Source organism: Lampris incognitus, chromosome 16 (genome assembly GCF_029633865.1).
Source record: "Lampris incognitus isolate fLamInc1 chromosome 16, fLamInc1.hap2, whole genome shotgun sequence".
NCBI lineage: Eukaryota > Metazoa > Chordata > Actinopteri > Lampriformes > Lampridae > Lampris > Lampris incognitus.
The window spans coordinates 11782449-11803324 of record NC_079226.1 but is presented as its reverse complement, the minus strand read 5'-3'; the positions used below and the strand labels follow the sequence as shown (position 1 = coordinate 11803324).

At 43.9% G+C, this 20876-nt stretch overlaps 1 protein-coding gene across 2 annotated transcripts in view; it reads right to left on the bottom strand.

The window, feature by feature from the left end:
• Positions 1-20476, bottom strand: part of LOC130126389 (CAP-Gly domain-containing linker protein 4-like) — a 57223-nt gene extending 36747 nt beyond the window's left edge. For both annotated transcript variants that reach the window (XM_056295878.1, XM_056295879.1), the window contains exons 1-6: positions 20370-20476; positions 13874-14032; positions 12688-12827; positions 12015-12108; positions 11616-11777; positions 8697-8815 (exon numbers count right to left, since the gene is read on the bottom strand). In XM_056295878.1, the coding sequence (XP_056151853.1) occupies positions 8697-8815; positions 11616-11777; positions 12015-12108; positions 12688-12827; positions 13874-14018 (660 nt within the window). In that variant the 5' untranslated portion in view covers positions 14019-14032; positions 20370-20476. The remainder of the gene's footprint in view (positions 1-8696; positions 8816-11615; positions 11778-12014; positions 12109-12687; positions 12828-13873; positions 14033-20369) is intronic.
• Between the last annotated feature and the right edge of the window lie 400 nt (positions 20477-20876).

The window sequence follows — 20876 nt, the reverse complement described above, 5'->3', positions numbered from 1 at the left end:
CCAAATTATGTCCAATCAATTGAATTTATCACAGGTGAACTTTAATCAAGCTGTAGAAACATCTCAAGGATGATCAATGGAAGCGGGATGCACCTGAGCTCAATTTCTAGTGTCATAGCAACAGATCTGCAATGTAATGACTTTGTCATTACAAGAAAACTCCGTAATGACAAATGTCATAATAACATTTGTCATTACGGAGTATTGTGTGTAGACTGATGAGAAAAAAGTAATTTAATCAATTTTAGAGTATAGCTGTAACATATCAAAATGAGGAAAATGTGAGGTGGTGTGAATACTTTCTGAATGGATTGTATTTCAAAGCATCCTTGAACAAGATATTTGACTCGAATTGATACAGTCAAACCATGCTAGCTACATGCAGCTGACCCACCCCTCAACAAGAGCGGGGAGGAGAAACCCCCAAGTTGAAACTCGGAGAGCATATCCAATCAAAATGATAGTACAGCTGGCCCTCTAATTGTAAAAGTTTGATGCCATCACTTTTGAGATGAAGATGCTGGGCTTGACAGAAACTTTAATCTCATCTCTGCTTCTGGAACAAATTCCACCCTCGGCGCATCGGCGGGCGTTCACCATGGGATTTTAGTGGAGTGGCTCAGAGAAGCCTCTGTCAGTGAGACTTGAGACAGAGTCAGCGAGCCAATGTGTCAGGGGAGGCAGACTGCGATAGCTGTGGAGGCGTGACAGAGGAAGGGAGCACATTTGCCGCTGCTCCAGCATAATTGGGGCACACACTCATGCTCAGCGTCCCGTCCTGCTACACGGCAAGTGGTACTTTGTGAGAGACATCAAAAGAAGCTGCTTGTCAGTGCCAAGGCCTTTCTTTCACATGTTGCAACATTGAGCTAATGCACACACTGGGTGGGACTTTGCTGACTGGCTGAATTAGATAGATGCATTTTTATATTTGTGTGTATGTGTTGAGTGAGAGAACGAGATAGAGAGAGAAACAGTGTTATAATCTACCTTAGAGTTATGTATATGGAAACAATGAGTGAGAAAACTAGAAAACAGATCCAGTTGAATCATAAGTTCCATGTTGTAAAAGCCCCCCAGTCTGTGACAATGCCCCATGGCAAAAACATCACCTGAAGGCAACAGTTTTAAATATCATTCTCTGATGGTCATGGAAGGTAGGAGAAGGTGACACACTTAACCTAAACTTGTCGCCTCACAGCAAGAAGGTCCGGGGTTCGAACCCCGGGGTTGTCCAACCTTGGGGGTCGTCCCGGTCATCCTCTGTGTGGAGTTTGCATGTTCTTCCCGTGTCTGCGTGGGTTTCCTCTGGATGCTCCGGTTTCCTCCCACAGTCCAAAGACATGTAGGTCAGGTGAATTGGACATATTAAATTGTCCCTAGGTGTGAATGTGTGTGTGTGTGTGTGTGGGCCCTGTGATGGACTGGTGGGCTGTCCAGGGTGTCTCCCCCCCTGCTGCCCAGTGACTGTTGGGATAGGCTCCAGCATCCCCACAACCCTTAGAGCAGGATAAGCGGTTTGGATAATGGATGGATGGATGGGCGGTCTTGTGCCAGTCAAGGGGGTAAAATGCAGATTGTGAAGAACTGTCAGTGTATTGGAAAAGAATTAAAATGTGAATCAAGCCAGTAAAAAATACACTGAGGCAGGCCTTCTGCTAATGGTGAGCACGGCAGGTTACAATGGGGATTAAGTCAGTGGGTTGTCTGTTGCTGATAGTTTCAGCTCACTTGACCCCAACTTAGATGAAAGGATCAGCCAAATACACCAAAATGTCTCATTTCAGACAGTGGTGAACAGGGCATGTACACCAAGTGATAATTTTGCTGAAAAAGCCAATTCTCGACTTTAATGCTTGGGTTGAGTTGAATGAATGTTGAGGGAATGCTTGATTACCACATCCTGTGTTCTTCCAGCCTTTTCCTCTGCTCACAACTCTGCAGGTAATGTCAAGTCTATTATCAGATAGAACTGATTCAAAGTGTGACATTTACTCAAAGGCCAGAGGGAGAGTTCAAACAGAAGGTTTTTGCTCAGGTAGCAAGTTAATACACTTCAAACTTCAAGCCTTTATCGTATGCAACCAATACTGTAGGTCAGGACTTCTCCAAGTCCGGACCCTTGGTCCGCATCTGGCCCGAATGGCAAGTCAATCTGGATCCATCCCATACCTTATGTTATGAATACAATATGTTATGAAGTGTAATGTTTTCCATTTTGTGTGTATCTGCTGCCGAGTTCACGCATTAACGTTACACCGGAGAATTTGCTTTGGTGGTGGTGCGAAGCTTTTTTTCTTTTCTCCCCAATTGTATCTTGCCAATTACCCTATTTTCCGAGCTGTCCCAGTCGCTGCTCCACCCCCTCTGCCAATCCGGGGAGGGCTGCAGACTACCACATGCCCCCTCTGATATATGTGGAGTCACCAGCCGCTTCTTTTCACCTGACAGTGAGGAGTTTCGCCAGGGGGAAGTAGTGTGTGGGAGAATCACGCTATTCCCCCCAGTTCCCCCTGCCCCCCGACCGACCAGAGGAGGCGCTAGTGCAGCGACCAGGACACATACCCACATCTGGCTTCGCACCCACAGACACGGCCAATTGTGACTGTAGGGACACCCGAATAAGCCGGAGGTAACTCAGGGAATCGAACCAGCGATCCCTGTGTTGGTAGGCAATGGAAAAGACTGCTGCTACACTACTCGGACGTGGTGCGAAGCTTTTATTGCACTTACAGTATTGTAACGAGTGTAGTTGTCGCCAGCTCAAGTATCTTCACTTCACCTGGTTCACTGTCTCTCCTCACTTCTGTTCCGTGTGTGTGTGTGTGTGTGTGTGTGTGTGTGTGTGTGTGTGTGTGTGTGTGTGTGTGTGTGTGTGTGTGTGTGTGTGTGTGTGTCTGTGTCTGTGTAGGGGCGGAGCCCCGCCCTCACTGAAACAGGGAGCAGATGAGAGGAGAGAAACCAGCACGACCATAAATGACAGTAACGAGTAGCCTACCTGTACGTGAGTTTCCATTAGGGTTAGAGTAAGTCAGAGTAGGGCAGGGCTACGGAATGAGTATTTGGATCAGTGTCTCCAGTTGGCAATGACACCTTTTGTGCCTAGTTTCAAGCAACTGATTGCAGGCAAACAATGCTATTTCTCCCACTAGGCTCGACTGTATTTTGACTAACTTGGCTGTTTTGAAATTGAATGCATGTTGCTTAAAAGTTATAAGTGAGCTAAATAAATGTTATGTTGTTATCACCAATTGTTCTGGACCTCTGACCTTGAATAAAAATCAGATGCGGACCTCTGAGTAATAAATTTGAGGACCTCTGCTGTAGGTGAAACACAAATACACCAAAATCAGTGCACACGCTGTTTGTGTATGAAGTATAAATAGAAAAGGTTGTAGGAAAGAATGCAGACAACAAGTGCCTTGTCAAGTGGCTGAGAGAGATGTTCCAGTCTTTTGTGGAACAAGTGGACAAACAACGACCCAATTTCCCCTCGGGGATGAATAAAGTATTCTCATTCTGAACCCAAGAAAGCCTGCAAACATCTAATGGCTGATACCAAGACTGATAGCTGAAAATAACCAATCAGGATTTGTTAATACGTCTGGATATCTTCTGGCATCATCATCATTGGTAGTCACTCGGGGTCGAGTATGATTGTCCTCCCTCTGGGTCTTCAGGTGGGTGTAGAGGCTGATCCTGGAGCCACATAATGGGAGGACGCCTGTAAAAAGCTGTCAAAGCTTTTTACGTGGAGTGGCTGATGCGCTTGCAGCCACCACATGTTTCTTGGCAGGGGGTGGCCAGAGTCCAATGGCATGGAGAACCAAGATGATTGAGGACCACCCTCTGTTGCAGCCTTCATCCGCCTTCACTACCATTGTGACCTACAGACATCTTCTGCCAGTTCGGCTGTTGAGGTCTTTGTTGGATCGCACTTCGTCTGGAACCTCCCCCTTGACCTAGGCACATTGGATGACCCTACCAGGAGCCAAGCTCCAGACAGAATAGCTCTTAGGATCATTAATACACGCAAGTTTCTCCACCACGGCAAGGTGGCAATACAGGAGAAGATCTTCTGGCATCATTGATACCACACAACACCTGGCACTGGAAATCATTTTTGATGAAGGACCTTATCAACACAGGGGCAGAAAGCCTACTATTACTAATTTTGGCTGCTCCCGTTAGGGGTCGCCACAGCGGATCATCCGTTTCCATCTCTTCCTGTCCTCTACATCTTCCTCTGTCACACCAGCCACCTGCATGTCCCCTCTCACCACATCCATAAACCTCCTCTTTGGCCTTCCTCTTTTCCTCTTCCCTGGCTGCTCCATATTCAGCAACCTTCTCCCAATATACCCAGCATCTCTCCTCCACACATGTCCAAACCATCTCAATCTTGCCTCTTTCGATTTGTCTCTAAACCACCCAACCTGAGCTGTCCTTCTAATATACTCATTCCTTATCTTGTCCTTCTTCGTCACTCCCAGTGAAAATCTTAATATCTTCAACTCTGCCACCTCCAGCTCCACCTTCCGTCTTTTCGTTAGTGCCACTGTCTCCACACCATATAACATAGCTGGTCTCACAACCATGTTGTAAACCTTCCCTTTAACTCTTGGTGGTACCCTTCTGTCACAAATCACTCCTGACACTCTTCTCCACCCACTCCACCCTGCCTGCACTCTCTTCTTCACCACTATTCTGCACTCCCTGTTACTTTGGACAGTTGACCCCAAGTATTTAAAATCATACACCTTCATCACCTCTACTCCTTGCATCCTCACCATTCCACTGTCCTCACTCACATTCACGCATAGGTATTCCGTCTTGCTCCAACTGACTTTCATCCCTCTTCTCTCCAGTGCATACCTCCACCTCTCCAGGCTCTCCTCAACCTTCACCCTACTCTCGCTACAGATCACAATGTCATCCGCAAACATCATAGTCCACGGAGACTCCTGCCTGATCTCGTCTGTCAACCTGTCCATCACCATTGCAAACAAGAAAGGGCTCAGAGCAGATCCTTGATGTAGCAATCCAGGAGGAGTTTATCAAAACTAAAATCACTATGCCAACGTGTAAAGATTTTGTGCAGTGTTGTACACAGGAAAATCAATTTTAGCAGTACTGGCAAAGTTTAGAGCGAGTTTGGTACTAGCTTGCAGTCAAACAGACTCTTTACCTAGACTGATTTATAATGCGCTGGTTTGGGTGATGGTGAGTACTTCAGCTCCCTCATCAGTCATCAACAGGATTATGACAGGAAGATTAAGAGGCCAACATGGTTGGGTTCACACACAAACATGAACCCACATACAGCAGAGTAAAGTGTGAAGTTGACTCAACAGCCATCCCTCTGTGGCTTAGACAACCTACTTTATTTCTGACTAGCCAACTCACAGTAGGTGGCTGTAGATCAGATGGTGTGTGTGTGTGTGTGTGTGTGTGTGTGTGTGTGTGGTGGGAGAAATATTCTCTGAATAATCGCTGACAAAGCAACGACAAAAACGCTAGAAACAAGTCGCCAGTATCTCCGGGGCTGATGGCAGCAGCCAAGAGTCGATTAAACCCCAAAAGACAAAGCAGACAGACAATCGTCTCCACTCGCCAATTCAGCATTTGCTCAGTCAGATGAGAACCAAACATGCATTTTCCAGACCACAAGTCTCTAAATAAAAGGTTAAGAGGATTGCAATTCATGTTCATGTCCTAAACACATTTTTTTTGGGGGGGGGGGGGTCTGCACACGCCATTGCTTTAGGGCAGCACGAGGGGAAAACGCTCCCTCTGCATTTGTCTTTGATGTGCACAGTCATCATGGAGTATGGTGGGCAGTGCTTTGGGGACCCCTAGTGGTGAAATTTGTACATTAACAGATCAAGCAGCTTCTCTTAAGGGGGGGGGGGGGACTATCTGCTCCCAAAATAAAAAAAATAAAAGCTCCAAGATTGGAACTTTCCATGACAGCACATCATCTCAAAGTACTGCAGCCTGTTCTATCAGTCGAAGATGAAATGCATCGTCAGAACTAGGAAATACAGGAAACGCATAGACACCACCGCTGCATGTCTACATAGCCCATTATCACCTGCTGAGAATCTACTGAATATCCCTCTATTCAAGGTAAATGTCAGTCTTGAATCAGGGATATTTACTATACCTCTCAACCCAGTCTTCAGACGACTGCAAACGAGAGGCACAAAGGCAAGTTGTGAGAGAGAGAGCTCTCACGAGAGATGTCCAACAAGTTCCAAGGCCCGGGAAATTTGTATTCCGCACAAATGCCATTTCATAGCGTTATCTGCCAAGTGAGTCAGAAAACCGCCAAATGGGAAATGCAATGCGCAAAAAAAAAGAAGAAGCACACACACACACACACACAGACAGACAAGAGGATATCAACAATGGCATAAAAGGCTGGACTGACTGTGCAGCTTCGTAAATCTTTTAACTGAGTGATGGACCACAAAGGTCTCAGTAGAACCGGTGTCATTTCATCAGCGTCCGGTCTCTGTTTAATACAGTAAATACAGGGGACATGGGACTCCATTACACAGGGAAGGCCTTGGAAGTTTAATAGCGGCGAAAGATGTGGGCACTGAAGTGGAACTAAAGCAAAGAGATGAATGAAATGAAAGTATTTTCCAGTGAGCGGCAACATATGAAATGACTGATTGTTAAAGTTTACAAGACGATAGAAGCATTTTGTGTTTCATTAAATTCCTGGGGGGAAAATCGGGACGAGATGGGGCGCGCACGGAGATTTAACGCTGGGGCTGTTTCTCTGATAAATACAGCAGGACAGGAGCAATAACTCTTCCTTCCCATCTACAGGCTAAAAAATATGCATCTGCACCAGCAATAAACAACATCGACGTTGTCTTGCAATTAGCTCTCACACCGTGCTGCCATACATGGGATTTAAGAATTGCCTTTAAAATGGAGCAATTTTCCATCTGACTACTTCACTGACCATTTTGATGAAAACGTGCAAAAGTCTCAATTGGGCTGCGGGAACATCTACAAAACTATCACTAGTAAAAAAAAAAAAGCAGCCTGATATCAATTGACCAGACCACGTAAAATGTTCCACTGGTAAGCTGCTGCAGGTTAAGGCCGCAAGTACACTCGGAGGACTCTGAAAGGGGAAAATCGTTTTTCTGTGACACTTGCTATTTGTGAAGCCATTCAGCTGCTGACATACTGTCTCAATCTCCTTTTTATAGGGGGGGGAACCCCCCCCTCCCCAATTGTATCCGGCCAATTACCTCACTCTTCCGAGCCGTCCCGGTCGCTGCTCCACCCCCTCTGCCGTTCCGGGGAGGGCTGCAGACTACCACATGCCTCCTCCGATACATGTGGAGTCACCAGCCACTTCTTTTCACCTGACAGTGAGGAGTTTTGCCAGGGGGACGTAGCGTGTGGGAGGATCACGCTGTTCCCCCATTCCCCCTTCCACCCCAGAACAGGAGCCCTGACAGACCAGAGGAGGCGCCAGTGCAGCGACAAGGACATATATCCCCACATCCGGCTTCCCACCTGCAGACACGGCCAATTGTGTCTGTAGAGACGCCCAAACAAGCCGGAGGTAACACGGAGATTCGAACCAGCGATCCCTGTGTTGGTAGGCAACGCAATAGACAGCCGCACCACCCGGACACCCGCCTCAATCTCCATTTAAGCATTTTCCACATCGTGCTTACTGTTCCTACAACAGCGGCTTTGATGGCGTGGTTCTTCTTCCTGCTGGGTGGACCATTTTTGTGAAAAATAAATTAGCAAACATGATTTTGAAAGTTAGGAGTCGTGGAACAAATGGTCAAAGTGCAGGAAAAAAAACTACCCTGCTGAAATAGCACCAAGGGCACAGATTCATGAGGCATGCATGTGATGAAGAGGAAGGATATATGGATGGGATTTACATAAGAGTAGGAGGGTGCACTGAATTGGAGATAATTCTGCACCAACAGATCAAAACAGATGCTAAGTAGTATGAATGGGTGTCAATACAAAGCCTGATGAAAACTAATCTCACACAAAGAGATTACACGTCTGTTCTTGCTGAGGACTAAGTGTTAAGTCTTATTGGGGGGATTGATTTTGGTTTTGGGGCATCAAACAACAACAACAAAAAATTTAACATTAACACAGCAACTGTAAGAGTAAAAAATGTCATTTTATATATGACCAAAACAGCTTCCCTTTATAGAATATGTGATCGCCATGGCAAAGATGAAGCTGGCATCATCATTATTGTAAAAACTATGTAGTAAAACTATTTAGTAAATCCAGTTCTTTTTTCCTCGGGGCTCATGGCAATAACTATGTTTAGGAACTATGTTTCTGTCTGCAGCCAAAGTTGTATTATTGCTGATTTCCAGTCAGTGCGGTGTGCAGAAACTGTTAAGACGTCATTGATCTAAACTGTGGATATTTGTTCTTTCACTTTCCCTGAGGTAGAACCTGAAATTATTATTTGTTATACGCACACTGAGCCCACAGACAGACTTGATGAATAATCCCCATCATAAAATCACACTATAAGTGGATGCTTATATTAAATTTAGTCATATTTTTTGTGGTTTGTCCACAGGCTTTCGGTCTAAATCCACTTAATCAAAGTCGAGACTTGACTGGTGCACCAGTAAATCTGCTTGTGTGCCCATGTGTATTAGAGAAATTAAACCTACCCTGAAGGCAGGGTTCGCTCCCAGCTCCAGGAGGCATCTGACAGCCGAGGTGCACAGGTTGGACGCAGCGATGTGTAGAGCCGTGCCGAAGTCAAAGTCAGTACAGGTGGCATCCACATCTGCAAAAGACCAGTGGAGAGATACAGATATCATGCACTAGCAAGACACTGGACTGAAACTTGCATAGCCCCCCCAACTCTGAACCCGGGCACTGCGCAGCAGCTGCCCACTGCTCCTAGCTACACAGCTGCCCACTGCTTCCAGTGTGTGTGTTGAGGATGGATTTCCCAACGGGGATTAATAAAGTACATCTTATTTCATCCTTTATCCTCAAACTCACACTTACTTCCACTGTTAGGACTGCACATGTGTAGCACACACTGAGATTTAGTTCCCACTAGTGATGTGCGGGTCGACCCACGACCCGCCGGTCCTGCAGGTTTGGGTAAGCTTACTAGAAAATAACACGGGTTTGGGCAGGCAGGTCAAAAAGTGACAAAGCAGCGCTCTGAGTATAAATAACTTACAGAAACACTGAGTGCAATAGGCTAGGCTGTGCATTACTAGTCCACCTTCTCTCTCTCGCTCTCTCTCTCTCTCACTCTCTCACACACACACACATGCACGCACGCACGCAAGCAGCTTTATCACCAATTTGTGATTGTGGTTTTGGTCAATGCATGTTTAGAGTGCTGAGGCTTCACCTACGAGTTTTTTCCCCCCCTAACTGGTATCCGTAGCTTTTGATTACAACGCTAAAACTCTTTTTTTGGTCAGAAAGAAGAGGTGTGTGTGTGTGTGTGTGTGTGTGTGTGTGTGTGTGTGTGTGTGTGTGTGTGTGTGTGTGTGTGTGTGTGTGTGTGTGTGTGTGTGTGTGTGTGTGAGTGAGCAAGAGAAAGCAAGAGACAAGAGTTCATGTATTTATTTATAGGGTACTTGTTTTGCTGCTATTCAACAATAAAGAATACCGTTTTGAAAAATTAGTGTGTTTATTTAGTGGCCTCAACCCGGGTGCTATTAGGCTGAGATCAAACAGGCGATGCCCTGCAATCAGTGTCTTATAGGCTGGGCAAAGAATCCAAAAACAACATAGTGCAACACTGCTCACTTTGCTGCAGCCTAGGATAAATTTGGAGGTTTGCAGGTCAGGTTTGGGTTCAGGTGGTTAATTAACGCACATTTTAGCGGGTCAGGTGGGGCAGACCGGTCGGGCGGGGGTAGGTTTTGGCATACTGCAAGATGCAGAAAGTGAAGTAAAATCATTTTGCTCTACATGTCGATGATAATTATACATCATAACAACAGACTGCACCCTGGGCTTTTTGAGTGAAAAACTGAACTATATGGCTTCGTTTCAATGAAAGACATCAATCCTGAATGAAATCTCAATGTTTATGTGAAATATAATAACAGCCGTATTTCCTATAAGCCCTGCCAACATTGCACCCCTGCTGGTTGAACTCTGCCATAGATCAACCTGCAGTCCAAAATGTGTCTGAGTGCTTTTGTCCACAGGCATGTCACACATGCAAAAAATGTGCATGAATGAATGAATGTTACCGCCCCCACTAATCAGAGACACTCCAGCCCCTATCTTTTTTTTTGGGGGGGGGGGGATGGGATCCCCCCCTTTCCCCCCCAACTGTATTTTCTGGCCAATTTACCCCACTCTTCCGAGCCGTCCCGGTCGCTGCTCCACCCCCTCTGCCGATCCGGGGAGGGCTGCAGACTACCACACACCTCCTCCGATACATGTGGCGTCCCCAGCCACTTCTTTTCACCTGACGGTGAGGAGTTTTGCCAGGGGGACGTAGCGCGTGGGAGGATCACGCTATCCCCCCCAGTCCTCCCCCCCCCCGAACAGGTGCCTCGACTGATTAGAGGAGGCGCTAGTGCAGCGACCAGGACACATACCCACATCCGGCTTCCCACCCGCAGACACAATGGGACGCCCGACCAAGCCGGAGGTAATACGGGGATTCGAACCAGCGATCCCCCCCGTCCCCTATCTTGTCTGTGCTAATAGAACAGACATACACATCAGACATCAGAAACGGGCAGAGCACATCTGATACTGTGGGATGAAGTTAATCAGTTAATCTTTTGTGATTAATAATGTGCTGGAAAATAAGCAGGATTATCATGTTCAAACAATACTGATGCAGCCAAAGCTACTCCACACCACCTAACTCTGGCCTTATTATGAAGCACAAATGAATGATGAAAACCTCTAAGAATCCTCACTGGACGGACGGAAAAGATGAGGAGAATTTGCCTCTCAGCAAGACGTCAGTTCTCAGTCTTAAATCCCTTGCTGATGCCCAATTTCAATTGACCACTCATCTTCTGTCTGCACCCATGGATCATCTCATAAGCTTCCTTCGACAGGCATAAAACGCACTCTCCTCTTCATCCTTCACTTCTTCCTCAAGCCAGCAGGGGGAATAAATCTGCATAATGAGCTTGGAGTGATCACTATAGATCAAGCATCCACTAGGGGGCTGAGATATTCTTTCAACCATCTGCCCCAGCTGGCAGAGCAATTTACGCCTGGTACCCGCTTTTCCGACTGCACATTCTCCTCAATTTCTGGACTGAACTCATGCCAGCAAGCCTGGGTCCAATGTCACATAGCCATACAAATAGCTGTTCATGTGCATAAGCGAAATAAGTACCGAGTCAGGTTAATTAGTTAATATGCAGATTTAACTTTTTCTCCCATTCCACAAGACTGCATCTATTTTCCATAAAAATAAAGTATGTATAGTCCATTTATTGTATTATTTATTTTGTGGGCTTAATCTTTACTGCAATTGTTTTTTTTGTTTTTTGTTTTTGTTTTTTTAAACGTCTGCCCTGTTCTAGTTGCAGAGGCCCTGAGCTCCCTCCTCAAGCTCCTCCGCTCTGCTTTGCTCTCACCTCCAGGCTGGGATGCCTGCAACACCACCCTGATAAGCTGGGGCACATCGAAGTAGGCGGCATAGTGCAAGGCCCTCATGTTGGTCCAGCGTGAGCGCAGGTTGGGTTCGGCTCCCAGGGTGAGCAGCTGGCGGGCGAAAGCGGCTGCCGTCTCTGCATCTCCTGCGCGGAGTGGATGTGGGAGGTGCGGGGTGTAATCACAGAAAAAAGAGTGTGTTAGTGCTCAAGGTTGGGATAGAAGGACAGTAGTGATGAACACAGCATTGTCCTTTGACCCGAGGTCAGAAATTGTGATAAAGTAATACACAGAGAGATACTAAAGATGTAAACACACTTTTACAGTTCTGCTGAGTCTATACCTCCTACAAGGACACAGAGCACATTCGTCTCCATACTAACCAATGCCAGGGGCTCCAGCCTTGCAGCAGTAGTGCAAGAGGCTCATATCAGTTAGGCCATCTCGATCGTTCACGCCACAGCCTCTCTTGAGGATCTACGCAATGACAAGACATGCAATGTGTGGCAAACGGCCATTACTATTACTCTGCAGTAATATCATATAATAGGCTATAAATTAAAAGCAGACAGCACTGATCTGATAAAAGACAAGCAAACAGGGCCTATCATAACTCTGCTCAACTCAACTTCAAGTTTAGACAAGACTGGCTGACAAACTGGTGTAGAAATAGAATGTGTCACTCTCAAGGGCAGCCGTTATTAATGGGAGGGGGGGGGGTAAGAGGAAATTTATCATTTGCTTTGAGACAAAAGCTTCAACAGAGAGCTCATTCCACCGCAATGCAGCTACTTCCTATGACTTGGGGGGAGGCACACAACCGGCGTTTGTTTTACTGTTGGGGGTTTTTTCGGAGTCAGGTACTCTGTCAAAGATGGTTGAATTTTCTTTTTTTGTCACATTTTCATCTTTACGCGTCGGTTAGTAAATAACTGGCAGATTGTTCAGTTTATGCGAGTACAAACAAAGAATATTCAGTCTTGATCCCGAAGCGGTGGGGGAATGAGCTGTACGAGGCCACAAAGAGTGTGCAGTGTGTCAGATAATCTGTCTCACCTCGTTGCCAATGAGGTCGATGTTCTTCTGGACCTGGGGCACCCACTGTCTGAGGACAGCAAATAGCTCCGGTACGGTGGTGCTGGGGTCCAACAGAACCTCCCTGCACTGGGGCTCGCTGGGATCAAAGAATGAGAATTCTACCAGTGGAAGAACGACAACACAAGTACCAGATTACCACCATGTAGTTCTGTTATCAGACCCAAAAATCTAAAGCTATGTGAGCCGGAGAAAACAAGAGCATGTGTGATGTGCCGTGGCACAGATAGTCATTGTTAATGTTCCACGAGAGAATCCTAAATCAACTCATTCAAATGATCTTATCCCGGTGATAATGTCTTCGCTGTGCCTACAGTGTACAGCGATGAACGAAACAAGATCTGACAATGGATGGCATGCCGTGAACCAAATGAAGCATTTGAAAATTACCAAGGCTGAAAAATAAGAGGGGGTGGTGGGGGGGTTCTGCATCCCATGATGAACAACTTCCCCTCTGAAGCCCAACACATCTAATTCGATTGAACAAAAACTTTTTCAATTTTAATTTACATGCTTATGAAGGCAATAAGAGGGGGCTGAATCAAGGCTAATGGTCCATTGTGTTGATCGACAACAGGCCGTCACCTTCTATATCTTTCACTCATAACGAGAGCAGATGCAAAACTGAGCAGACAGCAGCAAACCTTTGCTAAGTGCTTGAGGTAATTGTGGACTTCAACTATGTCGGGCAGAAGTATTTTGCCTACAAACAGGGGATACCTTAGTAGGGTGACACAGCTTATTTGAGTCAAAACCTGGGTCTATTTATCTCCTTTCCAATGCCGATTAGAAGGAAATATATACTCATGTAGCTATTCAAATCAACTACAAATGAAAACACCCTATTGGATAGGATATACCACATCTAACCACAGTACACTGAGAAAACTGCAACATGATAAACTAGACTACAAAGACAGATTACCATGATGGAAATAAGATATTATGTTTAACTATACTCAAGACCTGTTAAGGCCTGGAGTTCAGATAATACCACTTTCAAGGTAACAAAAGACATTTGAGGACTTTTTCCACTATTTTACCAGCAGAGAAAGTGTTAACAGGCTGACTGGTTAATGTTGTCATGTATATATGCATGTGTGTGCACGCATGTGTATGTGTTGCAGACACGTGTGTACATCCTCACCACAGTCAGTGGGCATGGGTGCAGCAGCCACCTGGTGGATGACGGGCCGTTCCAGGCCGCGGACGTGTTGATGAGGCGACAGCCTGCTATGGTGTCCCAAGACACTGTCCCCCTCAGAAGGCTCTGGAACATCCTCCTTAGTCATCTCCCCCTCAGGGCCTGAGGCAGGAGACAGAGAAACAGGAACAGGGTGAAGAGCTTTTACATAACCAAAAGTGGGTCTATTCTCGACAAGGGCAAAACGCGCCGGCACTTTATCACGAAGCACCTCTGCCTTCAAGTCATGTAGTGAAGTACTAAACTTTTCAATTACTCTTCTAAAAAGGTTACAAGGGATTTAAAGTCACAGCACCAACATAAGAGGACACAAAGCCACCAACACAGTAAATTATCACCGTGTTCTCCTTAAACATGGTAGCAGTATATTAACACCCACTACAGTGATTTTTTTCTCTCTTTCAGTGTCATCAAGTAGCCCAGTTGATTTATAGTGTTGTATTCTTACATATATATTGATTATGACATTTTAGTAGATCAGCTTTTCACTACGGTCAAACTTAATAGAAAGGGACACTGTAACACATGACAATATAAAATCAATAAACCATAAAGACAATATAAAAAAATGTGAAAATATAAAAAAAAGATAAAACAAAAAATATGAACAATAAAAAATGTACAAATATTATAATATATTTAAATATATATATATATATATATATATATATATATATATATATATATGAAGTTACAAGTCAAAATATTATCATATGGACCATGAACTGCAATGATATCGCACCGCGAGCTCTCCCACCGTTCCCAGCATTGGAGCAGGTTGAGGTATGTGATCAGGTATCATGTGGCCTCATTAGGTCAAGTCCAGGACTGTCTGGAAAAGTTTCTCAGCAACTCCCATGAGGCTGTGCAGTTGCCTGGGGAAAGCCCAGGGCACTTAAGCAAGCCCCGAATATCTCAAAAACCTACCACCTGTCGCTCTCATTTAACAGGTCTGTGCATCTAATTGTTGAGAGCAATTTTTCACACAGTTTAAAGACACAACCAATCTTGCAAATCAAGAGTAGGGAAAAAAAATACTTTTAAGATATGGGCCTGTGTGGGAGACCCTGGGGCGATTTGCATTTAAGATTTCAACTGCCATTAAAACAGAGCGTAAGTGTTAAGAGCTACAGATTTTCTCAAAGAACAAGAAAATATAGCCGCAAGTGGCAATAGGTAGGGTCCAAGCACTAAGCAAAATGCACTTTAATACATAGGCTTAGTGAAAACTGCTGAATATGTGCCTCAAATCTAAGGTTGATATCTCAGTGCGGTCATAAGTTTTGCCTTTTTTTTTTTTAAATTTATTTCTGATTTTCCTCTTTTTTCTCCCAATTTAGTGGCCAATCGATCCCTATTTTAGTTCAAACACCCACCCTCGTACTGCATGCGTTCAACAACTGCATCTCTCCGGCCGGCAGTCTCGAAGGAGACGCCTCGCCACCTTCGTGACAAGGCGCCTGCAGGCCGAACCAGGGCTTCCTGCGACACACCCAGAGACACATTCATGTGACGAACACAAGCCGACTCCACCCCCCTCCCGAAGACAGCGTAGCCAATTATTGCTGCTTCATCGAGTCCGGCCATAGTCGGATCTGACAAGACCGGGGCGCGAACCCCGGTCCCCAGTGGGCAACTGCATTGACACAAAGCCAATGCTTAGACCGCTACACCACCGTAGACTTTGCAATTTTTTTTATTTAGCTATTTTGATAAAATGTGACTGGCTTGCATAATGAAACTGTATGGAATATAAAAAAAATCAGAAAAGTTAACTTTTTCTGGCTTTGTCCAGAGATGCTCTGTACCAAATTTGGTGACAATTGCTAAAATTTGTAGAAGGAGTAGCGAAAAAACAAAACAAAACCGATTTGGACAAAATTAAAAATGGCGGAAATTTTTAAATTTACCAAAAGGCAGTCTTCAACTTAATAAAACCTTCAGAAGGATTTGAAAACACGCCACGTGCATTAATTGCCACAAGGTTGGTAAATTTGTATGGACACCTTGGGATTTGGACCAGCGACCTTTGTATGCCCTGCGAAGGCGACTTACTGACTGCACCACTGGGGGGACATGGCGTTCCACACACCTTCTTACAACTCAAGGCAATGACATCACAGTTGTCAGACTGGGGTATTTTTGTCTGTTTAAGCTTAAAAAAAACTTCACTACAATTTAAGTGCTGGTGATACAATTTTGGGGGGGAAAAAACACATGCCATTCTGCTGGTTTCGGGTGTATTGTCAAATACTTTGGTGAAGTTTGATCAAACATTTGGTGAAATAAAAATGTTGTGCACACAGTAGGAATTAGAGTAAGATGCTGAATGTCACTGCCGACTGGTCGTTTGACATATCTGAAAACCAAATTTCGTATGAATGCATGCAGTCAGTTACAAAATATAAAACTTTCATATTTGTGGCGCCCCCTAGAGGTTAAGAGGCATTTTAATACACAAGCTTGGAGAAAACTCCTGAATTTGTAATTTGTGATATTGGGCTACACAAATAAAATCGACTTGACTTGATTTGACTCATGTTTCAGACTGATAAGTCAATGCATTAATGAGTTATTGCAAATGTTTTAAAGTTAGCTATTTTGATCAAATGTAATTGGCTTGTATAGTGAAACTGTATGGAATGTCAAGAATCCCAAAAATTAACATCTCCCAGCTTGGTCCTGAGATGATCTGTACCAAACTTGGTGACGACTGCTCAAAATTTGTAGGAGTAGTGAAAAAACAGATCTGGACAAAATTCAAAATTGCAGAAAATATTTCTAGGCTCAAATGGGGTCGTCTTCTATCTTTAGATTTGTCTGGACCAACAGAATCCAGAAAAAAAGAAAAATAATTTTGTTTCTGAGACTTACGATCCAAAAGTTATAGGACAAAATTTACAGTTCCTTGTTATAGCGCCACCATCAGGTCAATCTTTTTTCTTTCTTTTTTTTTTTTTTTTTGTCTGAGTAGTGGGTAAGATTTCCAATCAATCTGCCAAGTTTGGGAACTGCAGCTGTTACGGTTTCTGAGAACCCAGACACATTTATGGCAGAAGAAGAAAAACAATCCGAACAGATACAAAAGGGTTCCAGCAGCTTCGCTGCTTGGACCCCTAAATAGAAAGTATCCCTTGTAGCATGGCCCGGCAGGGAAGCTAAGAAACTGCACTAATCATCAAAGTGATTTTATGACAAGTAAAAGCAAGGAAGAGCGAGATAGAGACAAAATCAGAGAAGAGAGATAGAAACAGAAATTTAACTAGAAACAACAGACAGGCCTAAGCATGGACAGCCAACACCTAACCTGACCAAACACTCACTGACATCTTCTTTATCCTCTTCCCTGTTGGGTTCCATCAGTCTCCTGGTGCAGCTAAGCTAAAAATCTACCACAAGAGACACAAACTGGGTCTGATACAGCCTGACCAAGAAACATCCAAAAATAGCTGCCACCCATGGAAGGTGGCCCTCTCCAGTCTCCTATAACATGCTCCCTCTCCCTGCTCATGCCCTGTTGATCTCCTGACTCCCATGTTCAGTAGCTATTTACAGCCTGCAGTCTACCAAGGGGATGATAGCCTCATGTCTACGACTCTAGTTGGCTGGAATGTCACTATCACTTGTCAGTGTACTGACTCCTAATGCGACCTCATCTAGCAAGCTGACCACAATAAAGTAGCTATGCAGAGAATGTGGTTGTAGGGTGACAGTGCAAACAAACATTATGTTAAGGCATACCAGGGTGACAGTAGTTTAACGAGACTACACTTCACTTAGCAAGTCTAGGTCAATTGCTAATAGGAGTAGACCTGCCCTTGCTGGTGTCCTTGAGGAAGACATTGGTTCTGTGACCTCCGTATGCAAGGGGAAGTGGAATGAAATATTTCTCCGACTTGAGTAAGGGGAAGTACAATTGTAACTCAATTCTGGAGTCAGAAGTCGCAGTATTTAAGCCAAGCTTCAGAACTGTAGCAGGAACAGCAAGACGCAGTAGGGCCAGAAAAATAAAACCTTTTCTCTACATACATTACATATACCTGTGCCTATTACGCGCTTACAAACCTTTTTGAAGACTCCGAGACAGGTGAAATAGGGAATTCATAGTAAGCCATATGCCTCTCTGAGGTCATTGACCAGCTTTGCCAAGAATTAGGACTTGCCAGTCACTTGTGACAGTGGCCTTGTTTTGTAATAAGCCCTTCACAGTTTTGTTGAGAAAAATGTAGTACGGTGGCCATGTACCTGAAACTTTAATTACAACAAAGTGAACAAACAATACAATATGCAATATGGGCACACAACCTCTTGGACAGTTTTCGTGATTGATTTTAAGAATTAATTTACTTCAAAATTACTTTTCCTGGAAAAAGTTGACTGGCAATTTGGATTAACAGCAGCAAGACTTCAGTCATGACTGGCAATGGCCAAAAAATTACCTGGGGATCATGACTCATGTGAATACAAACTAAAATCACTGCAGTCAAATTAAACTTAATTGATCTCAACAATCAAGGTTGTGAAGGATTTGGTTCTGTGGAAGCTTTTCGTTAAAGTTGTTCAAGTTCACCAACTTGACAGCGTGGAGTGAAAGGAAAATTCCAGTTTAAGTGAACTAATGTGGACTAAGTGGCACAATTTCCATCTGGGGATCAATAGAGTATATCAAAATCAAAATGAAAAAAAAAACTCTTTAACCTTTAACTTAAGGGCAGTGTGTGTGTGTGTGTGTATATGTATGTATATATATGTATATGAATGTAGTGTATGTATGTATGTATATGTACATTTGTATATATACACACATACACACATACACACACACACACACACACACACACACATATATATATATATATATATATACATACATACATACATACATACATACATACATACATACATACATATATATAGATGTAGGGGGGAAACTTTTTAATACATAGCCATACAAGACTGTTTTGTGCATCACGCACTCATCAGCTGCCAAGTTGGCTAAACAACAAAGAACAGCGAATAAATGCTTTGTTGCCTCACACCACGCCCCTAGTTACGGTGCACAGCAACCAATGGGAGGATAGAAAACATTTGATAAGTAACATCAGAACACTACAACCAATGAAGGAGGGACTGGGGCTCGTTTTGAAAAAGTAAGGGCTTAAAGGGCCGGGGCATTGTTGAAATAGCATACGTTTAAAATATAACAAAATAAAATAACATCCAATGGGTGGGGTACTTTACGTACATCATCTAGTGGAGTGGGTCCAGAGCACAGCCGAAAGAACAGACAGGCAAAACATAAAAATACAACATCCAATATCGGTCAACACATGTCTATCATCCAATGGGGGGCGGATAATGAAGACAATGGCTTATTTGTAATTGCAAAGCAGTTATTTTTTTCTGTGTCTACAGCTGGTGGCCAATTCATTCCTACTGTTCAGTGTAGACATATCAGGCTTGCAAATAATGAAATATTTCTCTGCTAAGCATAGGTCGCATCGTTTGTAAGGATACTATATATAGCTAGACAGATAGATAGATAGAGATATATATATATAAAAGCTTTTTACAAATGCCTAAACCTGTATGTAACAGCAGCCTCTCTCTGTTGCATATTATTTAGACTGCTGTAAGGTGAAGCTTTATTGTCTTTCAGTTCAAATGTATTGTGATAAGATTCATCACAATACATGTGTCACTCATGTACATTTACAGCCAACAGCAGAACGTGGAAGTGCATGTTCTCAGGACGGTACACACTTTGATCTTGTAAGTGAAATACAGGTGCAAGGAGGCATTATGTGCTACTAATAAAACTACTAGTACTATAGTTAATATGTTATTTACATTGTGAAATTAAAGCAGGAGTAAACATAGACAGATGTATAGGGTAAGGGTAAAGTATAGCAGATGAAACAGTCCTCCAATATGAACAGAGCTAATGCCAATGAGATTGAAATTCTGTGTCCAATCCCATTAGACTGTAGCTGACTGCATCCTCCTTACTAGTTTTACATAGAGTCGTGGTCGTGTCTGTGACCTCTGAACTCCTACACTTCAAAAGCCATGGTAGTCACAGTTGCAGCGGGTAGTTAACGTTACTCCATCTTCCAGTTTCAAGTTAGCCCGGACAGCTACCCGACTTGCTAACCAGGACCACATCTATTATTTTTTTACTTGATATTCAAATGCATGTACAGCGTATAACTGTCACGAATGCCGAAAGGAAACCCCGGGTTAACTGCGTGGTGTTCGCTCCCGTTAGGGGTTTGGCTCAGAGGTGTCCGAAGGCTAGCTTAGCGTTAGCGCACCTACACCGCATAACGTGACGGGCCAAGCCCCTCTGCCCGGCCCCGACGCACAGCGGCCGTAGCCGCTAACAGGCGTTAAGTGTCGCGGCTAATATTACCAGCCTGCTCAGGAATGTCTGGATTACCTCGACTTTGCCGTTCGTTTCAAAGCGCTGGGAGACATCTGGGAAACTGCTTGGAGACCCCCAAAAACAGATTTACAAATCCTGGCAGAAGCAACTGAGGACTTCCGCTGCTACACAATCCACTTCCGGTTTTACGAATTTTCTTTCAAATTAACAGTACTCATTATACAGTAAGGACATTAAAGACGTATTATTGATATTTCGAACTGCGTGATATATATATAGATATATATATATATATCTATATATATATATATATATAGATAGATAGATAGATAGATAGATAGATAGATAGATAGATAGATAGATAGATAGATAGATAGATAGATAGATAGATAGATAGATAGATAGAAACTTTGTTTAAAGCACTCAACGTTAGGGAAAGTGCTCAACAAATAAGGAGCGAAATAATCCAGTGAGTCAAGTAAATTCTTTATAAGACAGTACAAACCTGTTTCATGTTGCTTATGGCATGAAACAGGTTTGTACTGTCTTATAAAGACTTTA